Source organism: Nanorana parkeri, unplaced genomic scaffold (genome assembly GCF_000935625.1).
Source record: "Nanorana parkeri isolate BGI_ZX_2015 unplaced genomic scaffold, ASM93562v1 scaffold415, whole genome shotgun sequence".
NCBI classification, from domain to species: domain Eukaryota; kingdom Metazoa; phylum Chordata; class Amphibia; order Anura; family Dicroglossidae; genus Nanorana; species Nanorana parkeri.
Genome location: NW_017306683.1, coordinates 1,073,619 through 1,098,064, shown reverse-complemented (window position 1 = coordinate 1,098,064; position 24,446 = coordinate 1,073,619). Strand labels below are relative to the sequence as shown.

Below are 24,446 nucleotides of genomic sequence, written 5' to 3'. Positions count from 1 at the left end.
CCATTTAACGTTCCAGGTCACCAGTTTTAAGGAGAATGTGAAGAAGATAGAATTAAAGGTCAGTATGTTGTTGAAGCTAGGTGGAAAGAGGAAGGCATAAATCGATGTCCCAGAGCTTTGATTATGTCTAGAAGACATAGTCCCATCAAAACTGAGTGAAATGAAAAATATTAGGAAAAGTTTGTTCCATTCCAGGTTTGCGGGAGTGCCCCATGACCAAGCTCCCTGTGCTAGGACTTGGAGTTCAGAGATAACGCAAAAAAAAAAACTGTGGCAAAAATAAAAGTGCAATAAACCAACAGGTGAAACATGAACAAAAATCAATGTAGGAATGCGGCTTCCTTTTTTCCCTGAGGGGGGTGTAACAGTGGATCTTCAAATCCATCCTGTAAATAAGTGAAGCTGTATCTCAACAGGATCAGGACGGTGTATCACTATGGAGAGAAATGGGCTCCTGATTGTATAACATATAAAGTTCAAAACTGCCATACACAGAACGTAAGACGCTCAGAGCAAATTATGGCAGCATAGTATTCGTTGTGCTGATCAGAAATAGGATTGAGAGAATTTCAAGGATGTATTCATCGCCATAAACTCATACAACACAAGATTCATGCTTTTTTCTTTCTGGGTTTAATTTGCACAGGGTTTGATGGACCCTATTAGAAATTTGTAGAACCCAAAGTTTGCTGAAAATCATGTTTTTTGTTTTTTTTAAAGGTGTTTATCTCTCATTTTACAAAAGAGCATTTTGACAAAAAGGAATGGCGTATGCAAACCTCGACAATCGCAACATGCAGGTTGCAACAGCACGGAAAAAACAGATGCAGACACGCATCCCCAAAAAAATTAACTACCTGAAAGACAGTTTTAATCAGGGGGATAGGCCTAACTGGTGTATGCCTAACCGTTATTTTTACTATGGGGATAGGGTGGTGTGGGTTAGATGTGTACATTACTCAAATCAACTTCAAGCAGCAAAGGGGATGACACATACTGTATAGCTGTCCTAATAAGGCCTTTTAGGATTAAATGAAAAATTGTGAACAGTAAAGCAGTTTGAAGCTCACATATGTTTAAATAAAATATAAGGTTATATTGGTAGAGTAAGGATAATTGCAACATACCTTATGCTGCAATAATCCATGTGTCACCTATAGGGCACTAGTTTATGTGCCTCCTAGCTAAGTGGCACATTGATTGTTGTAGCAAAGGTGACACATTACTTGTTTAGATTGCTGCATATGTTTTTAACTTGAAACATATGCTTTACCACACAGACTGTGTCTCTGCAGCATGTTTCTGGTTGTCAGTGCAGTACTAATTATGTCTCTGCAGACATGTTTTTGTATTTACTACAGTTAACAAAAGTTGAATCCACTGTGTCTATGATTAATAGAATTATAATCTAGGATTAATGATTGCATATCTATTTTGGCTGGGCATCTAAATCTACTGATTTGTCATATTTAATGTAGTTAAAGATGGCCTGGTAATGTACAAGAAATGGTTTTAATTTTGAGCATTGCTTGTGATTACTGGGCTATTTCTGAACTCCAGATAATGAGTGTTGCAGGCAGTGATATTCTGCTTCCAAATGGGCAAGATCCTAAAAAGCAGGTGAGGTGAATCCTGGTGCTCATGCTACTCAGATATTTCCTTGCTCTTCATTCCCAGCGAGATATCTAACCTTATTCTATGCTGACACTAACAGTGTGCATATTGCTTATGTCAAGTCAATATTAGACTATTATTGAAATCCAATCGAAATAACAGTCAATTTCACCACTCTGGTCAGATTATTTGCGTGTGTCACAATATCCGGAAATCCACTTCTGCGCCTCTAGTGCATCCTCAGAACGCACAGACCATTCGTTCCTCTCTCCCTGTGACCTACATCCCCGATATCCCGCCTCTTTGTGACTCCTACCAACTCCGCAAACACAGGAGCTCACGTACCCTAGTGCCCTGGTCCCTAGACCGTGACAGCGTGACTTTTTATTCTTATGTCAGTAATAATTTAAAAAGAATGCTAATCAAATTCTCTCTAATATTCGTTATAATACAAGGGTGAGTCAAAAATTATCCGCACTCTGGCTGTAGAATTTATTGTAATCAACTTTTAGAAAAGACAACCACATAATTTTTCGACATAATCTCCTTGCTTTTCAATACACTTTGTCCATCTGTCAACAAGCTTTTGTATTCCCTCATTAAAAAATGTTTTAGGCTGAGCTGCGAGCCACAAATGCACCGCTGTCTTCATTCCTTCATCAGAGATGAATCTTCATCCTCGCAGGGCTGCTTTCAGGGGAACAAACTGGTGAAAGCCTGATGGAGCAAGATACAGAATATAGGGGTGATGCTTTAACACCTCAAAACAAAACTTTTGCAGTGTCGACAGTGTGGGCAGAGCTGTGCAGACGTGCATTGTCATGCAAGATCCAACTCCCTTGGATAGCAGTCCTCTGCTTTTAATTTGAAGTTTAGGTTTTAGCTCTTTAATGAGCATCTCACTGTAACAAGCATTGTCAGGGCACAAAAAAAAAATATGAATCACTGCACGCTGCTCTGCTTTTTTGCAAATGACAAGTGGGGCATCCATTTTTTTCTCGCACCGCAGTTACAAATTAACTGATGTAACACGTTCACACCTGCACAGCAGTGACTGGGGAGACAGAAGCCTTGAACGGTGGAGCACTGATAAGACAGTGCGGCCATCAGAAGTTTTAATATAACTGGAGTGCAGATTATTTTTGACTTACCCTCATATAACAAATGTGTATTGTTGTGAACAAACTACTAAAAACAATGACTTTTATTGATGACTATGCATTTTGTCTGTCTTGGAAAGTTCTGCAAAATTCATGACATGAACAAGCCCAGTTCTGCAATAATTACCCTTAGTTAATAAGACTCGATGCTTTTATAAGTGAATTTTATCCAAGAAAAGGTCTTTTACATGGAGCTGAGTTAGTGTTTAACAGTTCAGTCTACTTTGACGTTTCAATAAAAATTTTGCTGGCGTGAAAGTTCCCACTTTATATTGACTTTAATCTGCTTCCTGGCAGCAGATAATAAGGTTTCTGAATTCCAACAGGTGATGGAAGTTTACTGTAAATAGGCTACACAACACTTTGGAACCATAGTTTCACTGCAGAGAAACAGCACCCAACAGTCAAAGACTGTGACAGCAAATCATCAATATTTGTGGATGGAAGGTGAGAAATCACCAGGGGTGATCAGACAACACATCTGAGTGTGTCAAAGTGCAAGTGGGACATTTCAAAGCTATTAAATTGAAAAGTGACAATGCCAACTGACTGGGTCTATTTCCTACAGCATATTTTCTTTCTGCTTCCTGGTTCTAAAAAAAAATAAAAAAAATGTATGTGTGGTATATCTCCTTGCCTGTAAATGGAAATTTTTCTTAAAATACATTAAAGCGGAACTCAGCGCAGAAAAAGTTGCAATGTGTTTCTCAATAGCCAAAAAGGATAAATGTCCACTTTGTGCGCACCAAAGGCCTTTGAAAATTCAAATATTACATGTAAAAGTAGCAGTGATATATCATTACTGGGCTGCATACAGCCAATGTAGAGAGCAGGACTGGGGGAGGGGCAGAGGTGTAGCAAGGTCACAAGGAGCCCGGGGCAAGCCTTTCATTAGTGCCCCACCACAAACCAAACCATAGTTCAATCCTGATACACACAACCCATGCAGTCTGAAGGATGGAGGGCCACAATGAAATACAAAACAGAAGCGCTACCACAAGTAGTTTTAATATAGAATGTAATATTCGTGAACTGAAATGACTCACAGTTTGCTGTTGAAGAGTGGTGTTGCCAGCAAAGGAAGAGGAACTGCTTGGAGACCAGAGGAGAGAGGCTGGACGGGAACCGCTAACAATTGGAAACAGCGTCGGGCTGCCGCAGCTCACCGCATGTTGGGCACTGATTGTCGCTGTCAGATGCTGGAAGGTCTCAGCTGGCCAGGCTGAGCCTTTGGCGGCTGCATAGGAGAAAAGCCTTTCGGCTGCAGTGTACGGCACTGTCAGTGAGCAGTATAAGAGAATGACAGCAATCGTCAGTGGGATGCTGAGGCTAGCTGAGAGGCTCAGGAGTCGTCTTAGTAAGTGAGAGGGACTGTCAAAATTGCTCAAAGTGCTACGCGTTTCGAGGCAAATGCCTCAAGCCAGAGGAAAAGTCTAAGCTACGGAGGGCCACAGACTGGAAGAGGGGTCCGGTAACCTGCAACCTGGGAAATTTGGCCCTGCCGGCATCCGCTTTATACCGGCGCCCAGGGGCAAGTGCCCCCCTGCTCGCTACGCCACTGGGGAGGGGCCTAGCAGGTCTTCACACTACAGGCTGCCTGTAGAATATTACAGAAGGTAGTATGCAAGACTAGTAACCCCAAACATGGAGAAAGCACAGCAGTGACTGGTCTTTATTACAATACATTCTTGCACAAAAGCAAAAATGGAGTTGATTAATGCTAGATTGCATCACAGAAGAAATACACAACATTCAAGTAAAAATACACATGGCTTTTGTATCTAGACAGCATTTGTTTAGCCTGGAGTTCAACTCTACTGTAACTGCTCTTGTTGGTAATGTTCTTTCTTTTTTTTGTTTTATTTAAACAATAAAATCTTAATGATTGTACATGTCATTTAGCCATGGCATTTTATTTATTTATTTTAAACTAAGGACAAACATGCTAATAATTTTTACTTTTCATATGGCTTAAAGTGTATCTAAAGCTTTCCTTCTGTGGCAACCATGTGTGGTCTGCCTCCTCATCCTCTACCTCGTATTCATCCCTCTTGCTAACTGGAGCCTACATTGCAGTAGGCACCAGCTGTGGTAACTTTGCTACCTGTTGCTGCTCCCTGAACCAGAAGGACCACAACCTCTCCCACCAACCAATGCATGTTTTTCTTGAACTGATAAATTTCACCGGCGCTAACATCCGCTAGTATTCATGAAAAACAGGCCAAAAAACACTCATAAGGCCGCTCCCACTGGTCATGGCAAACCAACAATTCTAAGAAACTAAAAAACAAAGGAGCGCCTCCATAGTGTGAATCCATTTTAATCAGCGACAAAGAACAGCTGATAAAATACTTACAAACGACTTTAAAATTCAGGCGCGTAGAATAAAATGGGAATACGAAAATCACAGAGTTGTAATTCAAACCACGTTAGTGCTGCACCAGAGCCTTCTAACTGTAGGTTTTCGACGGGTTGACGCGCTTCTGGAGCCACGTCCCTTTCATCAGAACCATTGGTTAAAACTGATTCACACTATGGAGGCGCTCCTTTGTTTTTTTGTTTTTCTTGAATGTTCACATCAAATTCGTTGTGGCAGACCTTTTGCAACAGTACTTCACTAGGTATGGTTCAGAGATGTCTGAGTCTGCTTGGCTGCTGCACAACAAACATTTCTGCTATTCTCCTAGCTTGCCCAGTGCGTTATGCATGGATGTTGCTAGGATGCTAAAAAACACAGGACAACCCTTGGCACCACACCCTGTGAAAAGTTGCTTAATGCCACTGTGAAAAGTACTCATTTCTTTTTTTCTTCTCTTTATGGTTTCTATTTTCTCTTTTCTCCTCTTCTTTTTTCTTTCTACCAGTGTCTCTTCCACAATCGTAAGTATTCCTCACCCCTTGGCAGAGGAAAATTTTTATGCAGTTTCTTCCCTACACTGGAGGATGAGCAGCACACAAGGATGGCCGTGTGTCTGGTAAAAAAAAAAAGGACATACTAAGGAACACATTTAAGAGGCGCTGTGGTTTCTGTGCTCACTAAAATTATCCAGTGCAAGAAAGTTTGCAAATAAGCTCACTGGCACTGGTGAGGCAGCAAACAAAACAGGACTTACTTGGTGGTTACCCAGGAGTAACTCAATGTTTAGTTTATTTGCCCTAGTCTAAAATGAAGAATATACTCACAGCATTAGATTTTAATGGGATTCACCATACAGGTCTCAGGCCCGCAGCTGATACTTGCTATAGAGGGTCAGTGGGTGGTAACTGCTTTTACCCTTTTGTTTAATGTTTAAAAATAATTGGTGCAAATCCAAAAGGTGAAAGAGTCCAGAAGTGTGTTTAATTGTTCACAATTCAATCAAACAATAGCAATTTCGACCTTTACAAAAAGTGTGTGACACTCGCTGCCATGCCCAGATAGGAATGTACAGAGTTTTAACATTTGGTAGCCCTCACAGGGGCAAGGATTCTTTAATTTCTTATTTAGAGCATTTTGAGATTCAGCTTAACAATTCTAAATATTGTTTTAATAAAGGGAAAAGAAAAATGATGCAAGTAAATATACACAGAAAATGTGTTGCAAATTAGACAATAAACAACCGTAAAATAAATGGGATGAAGTGAAAGTACTTAGCAAAGTTTGCCTAGTCTTTGAGTCCTGTGCCAAGTAATTTGTTTGCAAGGTAGTCCAGCTTGATAGAGTCACTAGTTCTCATGAATGACTCTATAGTGTATATTTATATAAATAATAGTAAGTAAGAGCTATAGTTGCCAATAGCAGCAGCTTTCAATTGACCTTGAAGAGGGTGTCATTGAGCCAACCCCCACCCAATCAAAGAAGCTGAGGGGTGCAGTTTAGGAGTGCTAAAGTGTTTATTATACTTCAGCAGACACTCCCTTAATGCCAGCTATTTGAAATGCATCTACATTTCCAGATGACACGTTTTACAATCCAACAACCAACATAATATTGAATAGAATTAAATAAACATGTGGCTTTGATATGTCTATTCTCCTTGGGAGATGCAGCGTGCCCCAAGCTTTGTTTTTTATTTTACTTTTTCATCTAGGAGGCCCAACTTCTTATAAATGTTCTTTTCTTTTTCTTCAAAAAAGCTTCTATTCCTTGTTTTCTAGTGGGTCCTCGCATGCTCTGGACCCCGCCCCCTGCACGGGTGCCTACATCACCTAAGCGGTTCTATGGAGGCACCCATGCGTGCGTGTTCCCGCAGTGGCTGTGTGCATCCATACACACACACAGCCCTGCAGCAGGCCACGCCCCTCCTTTACTCCCTAAAGGGTGATTGGCGGCAGAAGGAGCCTACAACTCCTCTGCCCTCAGTATCCTCCCCCCGCAACCATAAATTTCAGGGAACAGGAAGATTGCTTTGGGGACCAGTTTGGCGACAGCGCTGACAGGTAAGGGTGAGGGGGACAGAGAAAACAATGCAGAGAAGGCATTAAGGTAAAAAACGAGCAGCCTTTAATACTATTTTAAGTTATCCGCTTCTCCCTATGCTTTCCCTACTACAGTTCAAGCACATTGCCAATTTGACTGCCGTGAGCCCACCCATTTAAAGTGAGAGTGCTGGGTTATTCATTCCTTCAGATTTATTGACTCTGGTGACTCAGTTGGTGAAAGGCTATCTAGTTGGTATGTTGTGATATATGCACGGTTGACTTTGTAGTGGTGCACAGAGCATAGAGGAAACTGACTCATACATAAGATTATGAATTATATGAAATGAGCATAGTACAAGTGTAAAGTTAGCTGTCATTTATGTTTTTTATGTTTTAAGTGCCAAGAGCCCACATTCGTCTATTTCCGTGATTGGTGTTTGATGACCTACAGAAACACACTTGCATGGAATTTATTCTGTGTGAGAAGCAAGTGTAATCTGCTTCCACTGAATGGCAGCAAGCAATGAAACTTTAGACCAAACATGCACTTGTAGAAGTAGAGGTCCATGCAGTTGCTATGGGACCCAGGTTGGGGTTGAGCCTGGGCTCCAGGGATGATAGACAATGGGTGGAAGGAAGCTCTGCTATCCTTACCTCACCTTACCATTCCACAAAAGTAGAGATGCACCGGTGTCCCCTGTTATCATTGAACAGGAATCCTCTATGAGTGTCCCTGTTCATTGATAACATGAGAACATAGTATGTTTACTATAAGTACAATTATGAATGAATGGGGGTGATGTAGATCACTTCCCATTCATTCATAATTGAGGATATAGTTAACATACCATATTCTCAATTATGTACACACACTCAGCGATCACTGATCACTGAGTGTGTGTACATTGCTTTTCTCTCTGCCACGCTGCCACAGGAGGCTGATCGAGCTGTGTAGAGAGGAGAGCCCAGCCTCCTGTGACAGCACTGTCTCCGCCCCCACACCGCTCTGCCGGACTGTGATAGGCGGCCGAGCGGTGTGGGAGGAGAGACGCCGGCCGCTCACAGCGCTCTCGTCCTACAGCGCTCGGCCGGCTGTCACTTTCTTTTTTCCCCGCTGGGACATAGAGCAGCGCCCAGCGGGGAGAAAAGAAACCAGGGATGCGCCGATGTATTGGCCGAAACATGGCTCTTTCGGCATTATGCCAAAAGTGCCATTTTCGGCCGATATGTTTCGGCGGCCGATATATCGTTGCATCCCTACACAAAAGCATCTATAACTCATAAAGGGACCCACAAATGCAGTGACAGCTCACACACTCGTTGCTGTCACTTGTAAACGAACCCGGGATAGGGAGTCTTCTACCACTCACCTACTCTGCAGCTGACAGATGACCTCATATAATGCAGAGCGAGGCAGAGGATGTGAGTGTTGGAAGAGTTGTTACATCAGCTCTATGTTTACAAGAGACAGCAGTGATCAGATGGAGGTCTCTTCTTTTCAATTGAGTTAAAAAAAATATTCTGCTAGTGCACTAGTACAGTGTTCTGCGCTGTCTAACTCTGCGGTAAAGTCCCTAATCTAATCATCTCACTCTGTGTGCCATGCTGTATGTTTCCTATTCTGTATGCCTCCCTCTGTGTGCTATGCTGTACATTCCCTATTCTGCACCGCCTCTCTCTGCGTGTCATGCTGTATGTTCTCTATTCCACACCTTCTTATTCCATATGCCATGTTATACTTTACCCCTTCTGCACCACCTCATTCGACATGCCATGCTGAACATTCCCTATTCCGCACTGCCCATTTAATATGCCATGCTGTACAATCCCTATTCCACAACACCTCATTCTAAGTGGCATGCTGCATGTTCCGTGTACCACGCCGCCTCATTCTGTAACTACATTGTACATGTCATATTTTGCACTGCCTCATTTTTTTATGTCATGCTGTACAATCCATATATTGCTTTTCTGTATGCCATGGTGTACATTTCCTTCTTCGCAATGCCTCATTTTAAATGCCATGCTCTACATTCCCCATTCTGCACCGAAACATTCTATACACCTTGTGGTGCATTTTATATTCCACACCACCTCATTCTTTATGCTGTGCTGTACATTCCCTGTTCTGCATTGCCTCACTCAGTACAGCTTGATGTACATTCCTTATTTTACACTGTCTCATTCTGTACATTGCGCTATTCATTTTAAATTGAATATGTTCAGCATATTTGCACATTAGGGCACACTTATCCGATTGTTCTTTGGTCCTCAGTGCTGTCCCCCGTTTCCATCTCCGCTGCTGATGCGAGCTCTCGAAAATCCTCTTCGGACATTGTGTGTCCACCAATGATGTAACTCCTACATATGCGCACAGGAGTTATATCCTCCACAGCACCCCACAGATTCACAGAATGCTAGAGACTGAGTATTCAAAGTTACAGGATTTTTCTTATACATAATTAGATACTTGAAGTGACTATACAAATGATTGGTTCTCAGCGCCGTTAGTAAATCAGCCTCCTTGTGTCACTGGAGACAGGATGGAGTTCTGGGTGACCCAGCAATTTCTCTGCATCAGGAAAAAGTAGCAGATGCTTTGCCACTGTATATATGATCAACTTCATCATCTGTGTCCTGGGCAGCATGGTGCACTAGGCCATGGCCTAGGTGACCTAGTGACACATCTGGCCCTGCATACAGTAGTTGATTAGAAAAAGGAACTGAGCTTGTAAGAAAAGGGGTGCCATTACTATTTGCCCTGCCTTGGACCAAGCCCATACAATTAAAATGAGGTTAAAAGGCATAATGCAATATAAAGACAAAAATATATCACCAAATGGTCTAAAAATACCTTGGCATTTAAGGGGATAACAGAAGACAGTGGCTGCGCATACTGTAGGTGACAATGCTCAGCTTAATTTCCTCACAACTTTTATAGTATATATCAGTTGTAGAATAAATTAATGCATTATTATATGGATTATAAAATGCAAGTGATTGTTCAAGGCTGTGCCTAAGCAGCTTCACAAAACAAAACCATCTAAGTAATGTATGTTGTATGGTTCTCTTTGTATGATAATAAATATTCATGTTCTTCTTAGGAAAATATTGAATTACAGATAATAACGATACATCTGGGATAATCAGATGCAAAACTAGCATATTACTCTTTATTGTACAGTTTTCCAAGGATTACTTTCACTACAAGTTAAATCTTAAAAGAGAAATGACTCTCATATTGTGCTGCACGTGCTTTCATCTATTGTGTCCTGTTAAAACTGCCCCAATCCTCTTAACAGTGCAATCACATCTAAGACCTTGGACCATTTATAGAAGCAGGTCACTAATTTGTCACCTAACTTATGAAATGAGATATCATCCTTTCCTATTCATAGTAATACACTTTATATAATATTTTTACATAACAGGTTTATATTCTTATTAAATTGATTGCTTAAATCAATTACATTACCATGGTCTTGGTGTTATGAAATCATATAATTATACTCTATTATAGAAGATCAATCTGGTATTAGAAAAGCTGGGCATTATACTTACATTTTAATATAGAAAAAGTCAATAGACATCCAAAGCCCTTGATGTGTATTGGGCCCTGTTACTCAATGCACATAGGTATTTTGTGAAACAATTGTGGGTATGCAGCCTTACTGCTAACTTTGTACATTGCTAAAAGGATCTTTAGTTGAGTACTTATTTATTTAATCAGTATTTTATCAATACTACAGTTAAATAGCTGATTAATTAAACTGAAACTTTTAGCTCAGATTCCGCAGTGTATGTAAAATCTGCAAAAAATAAGAACATTCTAGAACATTTAGTCTAAAATTGACTGTGGCACTTATAAAATAGAGTTCCTACAGGTATAAAGTGCAGGCACTTAGGCCTTGTTCACACCAAATGCAGAGCAGATCTGCATGAGTTTCTGCACACGCAGTGCAGTGGGTTGTGCCGCATTTTTGATGGGCTTTCAGTGCGCTCCAGGGCGTGTACATGCGTTTTTGATGCGTTTGCATGCATTCCAGAGCAGGTAAAATAGGGCCTGCTGCAGTTTTTTTACCTGCTCTGGAACGTAACGCTGCAATGTGAACTGTAGCTAAAAATACCATTGCAATACATTGGACGCAGTTTTGCTCCGGTCTGTAACTGCTCTGCTCTGCTCCTGGAACGCGCTTGGTGTGAACAAGGCCTTAGAGGCAGCAGCTCTCGTTCACCTCTGCTATCCACAAATTCTTGCCACTCTGAATGGGCAAAACCCCAACACTTCTAGGTAGCAGCTTGCCACTGCTCTCTTATCCCCCCACATTTCTATTGGACTATTATTATTGATGGGCTGCTCCTTTGGCCACTAGGAATGTGTGGAAAGTGGTGAGTAAGTTCCATCACTTCCAGGAAGTGCAGGAACATTGCTTGTTCAGAATGACCAGAATTTGGCTGTATCAGAGGTTGTAGAAGTAGTGAAGGGTTAGATCACCTTACAAATCTTCCTGCTGTCTTTAGCTCTGCTTGGGAAATTTTTTCTCACACCGGCTTGATACGTTTTTATACGATACCACGTCTTGATAAGTGGAGATAGTTGTGATGTCACGGGACTTGTTCGGCCCCTTTGTTTACATGCCATTAGGGGACCAAGAGCTGTCACAGAATGTAATTAAAGCGTTAGAGCAAGTCATGTGACGTCATGGCTCACTCTGCCCATTTTGTTTACATTCAGGAACAGAGCTGTCATTAATGGCGAGAGTTCGCCTGGTGGGGATGCGGTAGCAGGCAGCAGAATTTTTTTCTTTTGTTTAGTTGGCGAGCAGTAGGCATTGTGATTGATGAGGATCTACATCAAGGGACGACATGATTAACAATGGATTTACATTCTGTTTCTATTTACTAATAAAGGACTTTACAAACCAGTGATGTGTGTTTATTTACTATTTTACTGTTTATCTGGTGAATGAGTAGGGGGTACCAACTACCTCTTACTTATTCACGGGAGGGGGGTGGTATCTGGGTGCCCCCTTTATGAAAGGGGGCACCCAGATTCCTACAAGCCCCCCTGCCTGCAGACCCCACAAATACTGGGCCATGGTTGTGGGGAAGAGGCCTTTATCCTCATTCACGTTGGGACAAGGTGCTTTGCCAGGGGTTGTCCAAATGGTGATACACCCTCCCCATGTTGAGGGCATGTGGCCTGGTACGGTGCAGGGTGGGTAAACGATTGTTCCCACTCTTTTCCTACTCTGCCAGGCCACTGCTTGAATGAAGGGTCTGGTAACAGGTTTTGGGGTGGACCCCACGCTTTTTTTTTCCATTGGGGTTCCCCCAAAAATTCCTACCAGCTCTAACAGGATGCATCCAAATTTTTCTGTACCACAAAATTCATATTTGTTTGAATTTATTTTTTATCATTCGGAAATTTGCAAATCCAAATCCAAATTTCCAAATATGCCGATATCAGTCCGAATTTCAATTCGGAACAAAATTAATCTTACATGTCTATTATATATTATCAATATTAAATAGGCATACAAAAGTATGAAAGCCACATTCAAAATTAAGGATAATTCGCAATAGTCAGAAGAAAACTAAAATCCATCCAATAGAACCATGTATTCCTAATCTGTTGTCCTAGATGCTTGACGGATGAGAATAATTACACAGTTACATAGTTTGCCAGGTTGAAAAAAGATACAAGTCCATTGAGTTCAACCTATAGTGAAATAAAAAAAAGAAGAAAAGCCTAAACAGAACGCTATGCCCACGATAACCCAATGTTGATCCAGAGGAAAGCAAAAAAACCCCCTATAAAGCATGGTTTAATTTTCTCTAACAGCGGAAAATGCTAAGCATTGGATTAGCATTGCAAAGGTTAAACCTTGTCCTTTGCAGTGACATAATTTTAAAGAAACTGCCCTATAATCATTAGTCTGTATTGTTTTAGAAAAAATTTCACATGTCCCTTTAAGAAAAAGTATCGGTAATTGGTATAAGCAAGTACCTGAGGGAAAGTACTTATACGTGTACTTGGTCTTCAAAAAATGGTATCGGAACATCCCTAACATACTGTATATATAACTTTAACCCCCAGCTGTCCGGCCGTTTAATTACAAGACGGTGGCTCCTTGATTGCAGATGGGCGTTTTTAGATGCCCTTTTCCGGCCCGCTCCAGCCCACCGCTAGGCGGCCCGCACGAGCAGGAGACCTGCTTAAAATGTAAATAGCCAGCGATGGCTGTTTACATACAAGCGTTCTGGCATCTGTAGAGACACCAGATCGCTTGTATTTTGCATGCGGGTGTGCGCCCCCCCCCTCCGCCGCCGCAGACCCCGAGATCCACTGTGCCCGGTGCAGGACCGGGACCAGCACCGCGGCTCTGTGACAGAAGATCAAAGGGAGAGCAGTACACTATCTCCCTCTGATCTCCTCGCCAGTCTCTGAATGCAGGAAGTGATGTATATTACATCACTTCCACATTCAACTATAATTCCCAGCTACTGCTTCTCTGGGGGGCCCTGTGTCTCCCCTGATGTCTACATAAAGAGGACTAGTCACTGTATATTGGCTATCACATAGGAGGCTTGTTATCCCACTGTGTGATAGCAATACAGTTAAGTGGAAAAAAAAAAGAAAAAAAATGTAAGTTACAAAAACATTTAAGTCATAAATAAAAAAAATAAAAAAATTTAAAGTCCCCGGCCCCTGCATACACATACAAACATGCATCAGGTGGGCCTACATGTGAAAACGATGATTGCGCCATACATGTTACATATCACTGTGAACGTCAAAGTGTGAGCAATAATTTTAGAGCCATCAATCACTGATAACACTAAACTGATGAGGAGGAAAAGCTTGTAAAGCATCACCTATGGCCAATTGTGGGTATGGTAGTTTTTTGCGAATTCACAGGCACAAGCAATTTTAAAGCTTGACATGTTTGGTGTCTATCCACCCGACGTGACCCCGTCTTTTATATTTTACAAAAAAATTGGGTAATGATAAAAGTTTTATAAAGTTTCCATAAAGTAGGGAAAACTGTTTTTTTTTTCAAAATTGTCTTACTTTTTTCTTTATACAGTAAAAAATAAAAACCCCAGTAGTGATTAAATACCACCAAAAGAAAGCTCCATCTGTCCCCCAAAAATGGTATAAAATTAATTTCTGTACAGCGTTGAATGACTGAATAAATGTCAATCAAAGTACCGCAGCTCTGAATACTGAGAAATGGCCTGGACAGAAAGGGGGTGTAAACACCCCAGTCATCAAGTGGTTAAAGTGGAACCCCAGTCTGGTCCTCATCTGGGCAATGCAGTTGCTCTTTCTAGGACCCACTGCCTGTAAGTGCCCCTTTTTTAGACTACAATGTCTCTTTCCATTTACTTTGATGTATTAATGAATATGAGTGTAACCATTTATTGTGTATATTAATGCAGGTGTGTATCATCATTTTGGTTGAACAATGTATTACTATTTTATTATATACATAATCATATTTTATTATATACTCACATTTCATCTGGACAACACACAGACACATTATTGTGCCCTTAACAGAGGCTTGACAGGAGAACATCTAGGTCTTTATGAGATTCTTCTAATTATCTTAGATCTTCTTATCTATTTCAGCCAACACATGGTGCATTTAGTTAAGTAGCTTCACTCCCTCACTCCCTCTGCTGTGCTCCCTGCACAAACCAGCTACCAGCTACAGCAACATAGGGAAATAAATACAGAAATCTACAAAAATCAGACTGATCTAAACTGGACTTCTTAAATCTAAAACATTGTTGAATTGTGGATGTGTTTTATTCATCCTTTAACTTATCAATGATGGAATACAATGAGAAGACTTGGCTCAGCACAGAAGCAGCAGGATGGCATTTCGAGTCAGATACACAGTTCTAAAATTAAGTAGGCTCAGTCTCTTTCAAGAGTATATCTTGGACCTATTAAACTAAGTTCTTATTGAACAGAATAGGAAAATTCAACAGGGAAATCTGAGATCATTCATCATATTTTGGCCCTTGATCATGTCCTGATAAGAAGAGTATGTTTTCAACTGGGAGATAACTGCACGCAAGTCTATTTATGATCTAGTCATAAAAGGCCTTTTTTCCCTGCAGATTGTATAGTTTGCTTTGATTGTCTTACAAGACAACAGAAGACATATTGAGAATGCAGCCTGTGGAGGTTGGAACACAAGTCACGTGGGTGATAGCATATTCTTTGTAGACCACATTTGAAGACAATAAAAAAAGGAAAAGATTGAAGAGTGAATCAGTGAATAAGATTAGAGACTGAGAAAGGAGGCAATTCGTATTGCAGGATTTTTTAAAATGGGTCAGCATCTCAGTGAGGAGACGAACAAAGTGGAAATTGATGTAGAAGAGCTCCAGGAGTGGTATAAAAAATTTGTGGTAGAATGTCCTAGCGGAACTCTTTTTATGCATGAATTTAAACGTTTTTTTGGTGTGCAAGACAACCAGGAGGCAGCAGACTATGTGGAGCATATGTTCAGAGCCTTTGATAAAAATGGGGTAAGTTTTGAATACATTATGTAAAAATATAGTCCTTACTCTATTACTGCTTGTGTCTATATTTTGCTAATATTTCACTGGCACATGAATATTACTGGTAACAGTGACTTACTAACAAATATAAAAGAAGAGATTCCCATACATGGTTCAAATACCACCACAACCAATATGCGTAAAGTTATGAGTTCTTCCACTGTTGCTTGGGTTTCTTCGAGGTTCTCTAGTGTGATATGTCCATAGAAGAACATACAGGTATGATAAATGGTTTCTGTTTTAATTGGTTTTCATATGTGTATGTTTAGTTATGAATTTGTGCTGGGAGCATAAGACAATAAGTTTAATTGGGAGGGACTGATATGATCTGTTAACATATACTATGAAATATTCTGCAATGTGCAAATAACATACCATGTCATGTATGAATGGGCAAAATAAATATTCCTACTAAACTAAATATTAAAAAAATCTGCTAACAAGATCCCTGGGGACAGTCGTGTATTTTAAGCAGACACTAAACTCAGTATTTAAACCTTAAACATGCATTCAAGTACCCTAACTGTTAACAAAATGTATCTTATTAGTGTATCACTCGGCTGTAGATCCTCAAATCATCTCTGAATTGGTGCTGACACTGTCCTTCCTTCTGCAGGGTGGCTACTTTTGTTCCCCATGGTCCCTGTGTGTGTTGTAAAGTAGCCACTGCTCCAAGCTGGCTCCCGTAATGGACTACAATCTCAATACGAATTAGTAAACTAAATGTGAGATTGTAGTCCATCACGGGAGCGAGCTTGGAGTGGTGGCTACTTTACAACATACACAGGGACCATGGGGAAAAAATGTAGCCACCCTCCAGAAGGAAGGACAGTGTCAGCATTATGAGAAAAAAAAATTTGCAGAAAAAAGTGACTCATTTGCTTCTGTTGCCTATAGTATGTGCCTACTGTGAGTGAAGGTTAATCTGACAGGAGGCATTTGCATTTCTAGATTGTAAGCCCTCGGGCAGGGCCCTCCTTACCATCTTGTCTTAAATAGCATTGTGATTGTAATGTCTTCCTAATATTGTAAAGCGCTGCACAAACTGTTGGCACTATATAAATCCTGAATAATAATAATAATCTAATGATGGCTTCAGCGTCTGTTTACATAAAATGTGTTAGGCAAGGCTGTGCAGTCTCAACACATAGACAAGGCAATTTGTCTAGTTTTCTATGAAGTCACATGTTGCGGTGGTATGCATTGAGAAACGTACTGCATGCACCACAGCATGTTGCATCAAACTACACCACATCACAACATGCTGGGGTGAACAGAACTGAAAGAAATGTCACTTTGTAACAATTGAATAAAGTTGTATAAAATGGGTAACAGCATGTACCAGTGGTCGTGCGGTAGTGCATGCTGTTAGTGTGAAAGGGACCTCAGTCATTGGTAATATCACAGTGGTAAATAATGGTTATAGCAAGACTCTCTACCTGTAGTAGACACATGCAGTGGACAAATCAACTGCTGTGTCTATATATTCCCAGAGTGTTATTGCGTCTACAGACATTACAGAAAGTTTGGATCAAAATACCTTGGTATGTCTGAAGTAGGGTTGCCTCCTTTTCTTCAAGGAAAACCCAAACACTCTAGCGCTCCGCACAACAATTGTTTTCTTTTTATGAGAATATAGAGGAGAGTGCGAGGAGAGGCAGCCAGAGGAGGGAGTAAGGAGAGCAGCTACAGAGGACTACAAATCCCAGCAATACATTATACAGCAGTACAAAATAATGTGAAGCTGCATACTCTGTGTTTTTCTTGGGTAGTGCCCTAATGTCTCCAGGGTTTCAGGTGGCCTATGCAAGCTCTCAGGTGGGCTGAGCGCGTTCGTAGGTGGGCTGTGCGGGCTCTCAGGTGGGTGGTGCGGGCTCTCAGGTGGGCTGTGCAGACTCTCAAATTAACCTCAATATAAACCTGTAAATATTTATTGAACTAAAGAAATGCATAAACCAGGCAATATAACAATACAAATAAATATATCCATGAACAAACATATAAGTGAATGAAATCTCAAACTAATAACAGGTGCTTTCAATCAAAGACAACACATTCAAACATAAAATATAGTTTTTCAACATCCAAGAAACATAGTCCCACTGCAAATAAAGCGATCCTCCACCACTGCTATTCTCCACTCATGAATGCTCCCAAAATACAACCTTTCACCTCTTTGTCAGACCTTCATAAATAAGGTCGGATAACTAGACTTGTGCACCCTAAAAAAATTAGTTCCGTTTCGGAATATCCGTTATTTCGTATTTCGTAATTCGTATCCGAAACTCAATTCGGATTCGTACGAAATACGAATTTTCGTTAGTTTCGGCACATTTTCGAAAACTTTACGAACATTCGTTATGATGAAGTTAAAAAGCAAAAATACCTTTGGTAATATTGGAGTCGATGTGGTAGTTGTTTTTTTATCCGAAATACGAATTCCGTTAATGGATTCCGGATCCGAATTTCGTATTTCGGATAAAAAAAAACTACCATCAACTCCAATATAAATGTACTTTGCTTTTTAACTTCAATATAACGAATGTTCGTAACGGAACGAAAATACGTCAACGGAATTTCGTATTTCCTGCCTGTATTGTAATGCAACTCTCAGCAGCAGAAGAGAAACCTCGTATTGGTCAACCAAAACGAAATACGAATTCCGTTAACGGATTCCGTATCCGAATTTCGGATTCCGGATTTTAAAAAAAACTACCATAAACTCCAATATAAATGTACTTTGCTTTTTAACTTCAATATAACGAATGTTCGTAATGGAACGAAAATACGTCAATGGAATTTCGTATTTCCTGCCTGTGTATTGTAATTTGTAATGCAACTGTCAGCAGCAAAAGAGAAAACCTCTGATTGGTCAACCAAACAAAATGCGAATTCCGTTAACGGATTCCGTATCCGAATTTCGTATTTCCTGCCTGTGTATTGTAATGCAACCCTCAGCAGCAGCGGATCCGTATTTCGGATTTAAAAAAAAATCTTGTCATGTTGTTCAACCTCATTTACAGGGGTAATATTAGTTCCTGTTTCAAAGAAATTCGTTAACGGAATTTCGTATTTCGGATATAATTCGGAAACTGCAATTCGGATTTCGGATGCTTCCGAATTTACGAATTTCAGGAAAATTCGTACGAATTTCGATTCGTAACGAAAGGAATCGCACATGTCTACTGATAACGCAGATCCGCTTTGCCTGCTGACGGGAGGGATAAAAACCTTTCTCATACAGCTGTTAAACTTGCTCTCAATGTCAAAGGCTGCTTTCACTCCACCAAAACACAATTATACTGCCGATCCTGCTGTTTCTCTGCTCACGCCTCAGCTTCTCATAACCAAAGGTCACAAGCCTCTTTTCTTCCAACAATGTCACTCATACAGCAGATGAGAATACATAGTGTAGTTTATTTAAACTCTACTTTTATAAAATGAAGACCTCTGGCCGGATACAAAAAACTTCCACAATCACAGTAGCCAAAAGCATTCCACCTTCTCTGCTCTGTCTTGACCGCACAGCCGCATCTGTCAATTTAAAGTGCCGGTTTCGGCACTTAGAGTCCTGTGTCGGGGGTCAGCTGGCCTGTAACCCGGACACAGGACTCAAAAACCGGACTGTCTGGGTCAATCCCGGACAGGTGGCAACCCTAGTCTGTAGGCCTTCATTGATCCCTGATGGCCAAGCCTGCTCAGAGAAGAGTTAACTGGCAGGATTGGATTTTTCAGCAATTCACTATTGTTTTCCCTTGGGAAAGGCCAGTACTTGCAGTGCTTCCCCTCTTCCCTTCATAGGCCCTTCCATTTTCATGAACTTGCATATTTGTTTCAGTGGCCAGATCATGCCCTGTCTTGTCTCTCCATGGAGCTGAAGCTTACCACACGTTACAATCTTTAGATCTAGGTATAAATGGTGTAGTGCAAGGGCCTGCCTGATTATACACACATTCATTGGATATATTAGGAAGCTCCTTATATTGCAAAGTTTTGGTAACTCTAAAGTTAAATGTGCAGAGATTGTATGGTCAGATTGTAATGTGTATGGCAATCCATATACTGGTTTAACGCTTTGCAAATGCATACTGATAGTGCTTAAAATCTGGCATCTACAACTGCATAACACAAGCTTTATATGCTTACGCCTTACATTAAACAACAAAAATTGTGTGTGTGTGTGTGTGTATGTATATATATATTGTGGCAGTGTAAGCCAATGCCATGCATGCATTATCATTATTTTTTTTTATTTAGACCAACTGCATTCCTGTAAAACATGTCATCAGATTTTCCATCTGACTTATGTGAAGTACTTGGTTTTGTAGTCGAAATCAGGAGGGCAGGGTAGGGTGACAATCGTGCTTCTCCATAGCTACAATCAGTACAGTGAGTGAGCAATGCCATCCTTGGGCAGGAAGTGTGTTACTGGCAGGATCACTAGGTGAAAAAAAGAAAACAAAACCTTGAAAAAAACCCAGCTACCACATCTAAGGATTGGTAAACTTCAATATATGAAATTGGTGTTTTTGGGTTTAGCTATGCTTTAACACTTATTGTGGTTGTTATTAAACAGTCAGGATGTATGGTAATTATACATGATACATTCAGAATGTTGACTTAAAGCATACCTAAATTAAAAGAAAGAAAACATGGCTTTTTTCCTCCTTATTTTTAACCTGGCAATTCTGCAAGTTAAACACATCCTGGCTGGACTCCCCAGCATAAGAAATATATAGATATCAAAAAGCCCTGTATTGGAAAATTCGATAATGTAGTATATAAATCCATAATATTGATGTGCACGGTGCAGCAGTGTGAATGAGGTAGAAGCAGGGAGCAACAAACAACATATTGGTAGCTGGTTAACTGTAAGAACATTTTACTTTCTTGGTGACTTTTACTTCAATTAAATAGAAGGATTTATGCTTTGAAACCCACAATGAAATTACCACAGTTTCACCCTAAGAATCCCTTCTTATTGAAACCTAATCATGAAATCAGATGTTTCTAACTAGGTCAGGGGCGGAGCTGTGACACACCGTGGCCTCTGTACTGTACGTCGCCGCTGACTTCTGTACTGTGCATCACCGCTGACCTCTGTACTGTGCATCCCATCAGCTGACCTCTGCACTCTGCGTTAAACAGCTGACGTCTGTACTTTGTGTTATACCTCTGAACTCTACGTTACACCGCTGACTTCTGTACTCTGCCTTACAACTGACCTCTGCAGCTTGGAAATTTAATTTTTCAAATTGATTCAGCTGTGTTAGGTCCTGCGCAGCAGCCTTCTGTGAAACCACTTGGCACTTGCTTACAGCGATTCTGCCGCTCACACATCTCCCCCTCCTGAGACCCTCTGTACCCCTCCTCGGGGCCTTCCGCACCCCTCCTGAGTCCCTCTACACAAGACATCAGGCTGGCATTCCAGTGCCGAGAGGCAGAACAGTATGTGCCAAATGTATATACTATTATTCTGCATTGCTTTATAATGTATTGCTGATTGTAGTCCTCTATAGATTACGGCATTCTGCCATGAGTGTAAGTTCCTTTAGTACAGAGACCAGTGGGGAGGTTGGGGGGCCAGTAAGATCCAGTTCCAGTACCCCCCTTGGGAGCAGGAGGGGGGGGAGCGAGAAAAAAACCCCTTTGTTTCATAGGTCTGCCACTGAACTAGGTGACAGTTGGTCATGCTATTTGAGAGATGATGGATGTCAAATTGCAATCTACAGGTATCTTTATAGCACTTAATAAACTCAAAGTGGTGTTGGATCCAGAAGAAATGTAGAAAGTAGACATTGATATTCTCAGATACTAATCACTTTAAATTAGATATCACTAAAGGGCACTCAAAGATTATATATTCTTCAGGATTACGGCTAAATCTTCAACTCGAACCTGTCATAAACCTGGTTGGTGCTCAACATCTTGGTTAATATCTTGCTGAATCAAAATCTTGACTTGGCATCAACTTTGGCAATGCTAACTCCTAACAACCTACCAAACCTTGAAAAGAACAAGAAAAAGAGAGATATGATTTAATTTCAGCTGTTAATTACTGTAGGTTGCTTGATCATTTTGACATAAGGTTTTCAGTGATGCTTAGTTCTGCATTTTTCATTATATACAAAATTTGAGAAATTAAATATTAACCACTCCAAATGTTGTTTAAAGTGGTGTGTACACGGAGCGAATGCCGTATGATTCTTCATGAACTGTCTGAAGTGTGCTTGGTGGGTGGCCCTTTCTGGTGGCTACCACCTGACATCATTCAATTGAAAAATCGAAGGGGCTGAGTGTAAAATTGTTGGCCGAACAGAACCTGCATCCAACCAGGTGCAGGCACTATTCAGATATTTTGACAGCTAGCGGGGCCAATTGTTTAAATACAACAGAGATCTCCCTCTGACTGGCGGTGCCAAGGGAGCATGGAGCTGGCTTCCTTTCCAATCAGGAAACTGGGCGGTGGGCTATGAACCACCTCCCGGCTTCCTGATTGGCTAGGAAGCTGGCTTCACTTGTTGCTAGGCAGCCTGGCTTCCTAACCAATCAGAAAGGAGGGCGGTAGGTAATGATCAGCCAACCGGCTTCCTGATTGGTCAGGAAGCCAGGCTGCCTATGATTAAGTGAAGCCGGCTTCCTAACCAATCAGGAAGTCGGGAGGCGGGTCATGACGTGCCGCCGGGTTCCTGATTGGCTAAGAAGCTGGCTTTATTTTTTGCTAGGCAGCCTGGTTTCCTGACCAATCAGGAAGCTGGTGGCACCTCATGATTCACCTCTTCTTGATTGGTCCAGAAGCCAGGCAACCTTGGCAAGTGAAGCTGGTGTTCTTTCGCTAGAACACCAGCTTCACAGGCAATCAGGAAGCCGGGCAACTGGTCATTAACAAAAATGCGACTTCCTGATAATCGAGGCACAAAGCACTGGTGCTCGGTAACGGCGGGTACTGAGAAAAAAATATCGGTGCTCGTAGTCAATACCAAAAAACTGGTATCGGTGCATCCCTTATATATATAGATAGATATCCATATATATCCGTTGCTACAGAGAGTGTAGTTAGAAATAACCTGTGATCAAAGAAACACGTGGATGCCATTATTGATCTCCTTCTTAAAATGCTAGTTGACTGGTGGTAATGCTCATACAATGGCTTCAATGCTTTCTGAGTTACTGACCTGGAACATGTATACAAATCAGTTGGTTAAATTTCAATCTGTCTTCAATGGCTGTGTGCCTCTTCTTGTCAGTGACTACAGAAGCCAGGGACTAGCATCTTTAGAAAGAAGTCAACAATGGCACCCCTTATATTTTTTCTCAATGCAGGTTATTCTTCAAGCCTTCACCAAGGGATATCTTAAATGCCCCCTCCCCCCCACACACACACACACACTCACTAATACTCAGGCTGCTCCTTTTGTCAGAGCAGTGAGTCAGAGCTTACACAGAGGTTCAGACAAGGTTATTTCCAACTCCCATGTGTTCAGGCTTGGCAAAAAAAAGAAGAAGGTCACATGCTCCCCCCATATCCGGAGGCAATTAGTATTTTTGAGGGCTCCAACTAGCCAATAAAGTGGTGGGAGAGTATGGGGAATGTCGGTATCAGTGGATCAGCAGGCATATATTTTAGGCTGTAGATGGGCAGATCTCACCATCAATAAGATCCCTATTTGCTCTAAACAATTGACAAGTTCTATTTAATTTCTCAAAAGCTGCTCCAGACCATCTCATTATTGAAGTCGTCATGTTTCACTTAATGTTAGCAATAATCTCATAACTTGTATTTCTAGAGAAAACCGGGTTGCCCCTGGCTAGCTTATTAGACAAGCAGAGTTTAAAGGTAAGTATAGGAGCATATTTTGAGCAGATATGATTGAATCTGCCCAGGGCCGGCCTTAGGCGCCCTCTGCGAGAAAGCTTTACAGTGCCCCTCAGTGACCACACCCCTCAGTGGACACACCCTTTAGTGGCCACACCCCCAGTAACCACACCCATTTATTACCCATATTTTTGGTGAAATATAAAAAGCGTGGTCACGTCGGGTAAATAGACACCAAGCATGTCATGCTGTAAAATTGCGCGCACCTGCGAAATCGCAAAAAATTACCATGCCCAAAATTGACCATAGGTGACGCTTTAAAAGCTTTTACCGCTCATCAGTTTAGTGTTATCAGTGATTGATAGCCCTACAATTATTGCTCTCATTCCGACGTTTGCGGCGACATGTAACATGTGCCTGTTTGCATGCGTGTATGTATGGGGGGACTTTAAAAAAAAATTACATTCTTTTTTATTTGTAACTACATTTTGGGGGGGGGGAAACTTTATTGCTATCACATAGGGGGGTTAGAAAACCCCCTTATGTGATAGCAAAATATGTGACAGGTCCTCTTTATGGAGACATCAGGGGTCTCCAAGACCCCTAATGTCACCTAGGACCCCCCTGAAGAAGCTGATGAAGCAAAGATCTGCTTCATCAGCTTCTCTCCAGCATCTGAAGCTGGAGAGTGACACAAGAATGCGCAAGTGATGTAATATACACCACTTCCGCATTCTGACCGCGGAGAGGGGACCGGAGGGAGCTCGTGTACAGACCTCCCTCTGATCCCCTGTGACAGAGGCACTATGCTGATCCTGGGCTCGCACTGGGCACAGCGGAGCCCGGGACCAGCTTGACAGCGGGAGGGGGGG

The 24,446-nt window shown here is 41.3% G+C and overlaps 1 protein-coding gene across 1 annotated transcript in view; it reads left to right on the top strand.

Moving 5' to 3' along the window:
* Nucleotides 1–15,524: 15,524 nt before the first annotated feature.
* The window catches only part of GUCA1B (guanylate cyclase activator 1B), a 33,510-nt gene continuing 24,588 nt past the window's right edge, over nt 15,525–24,446 (top strand). The window contains exon 1 of the mRNA XM_018559760.1: nt 15,525–15,725. Coding sequence (XP_018415262.1) covers nt 15,525–15,725 — 201 coding nt within the window. The remainder of the gene's footprint in view (nt 15,726–24,446) is intronic.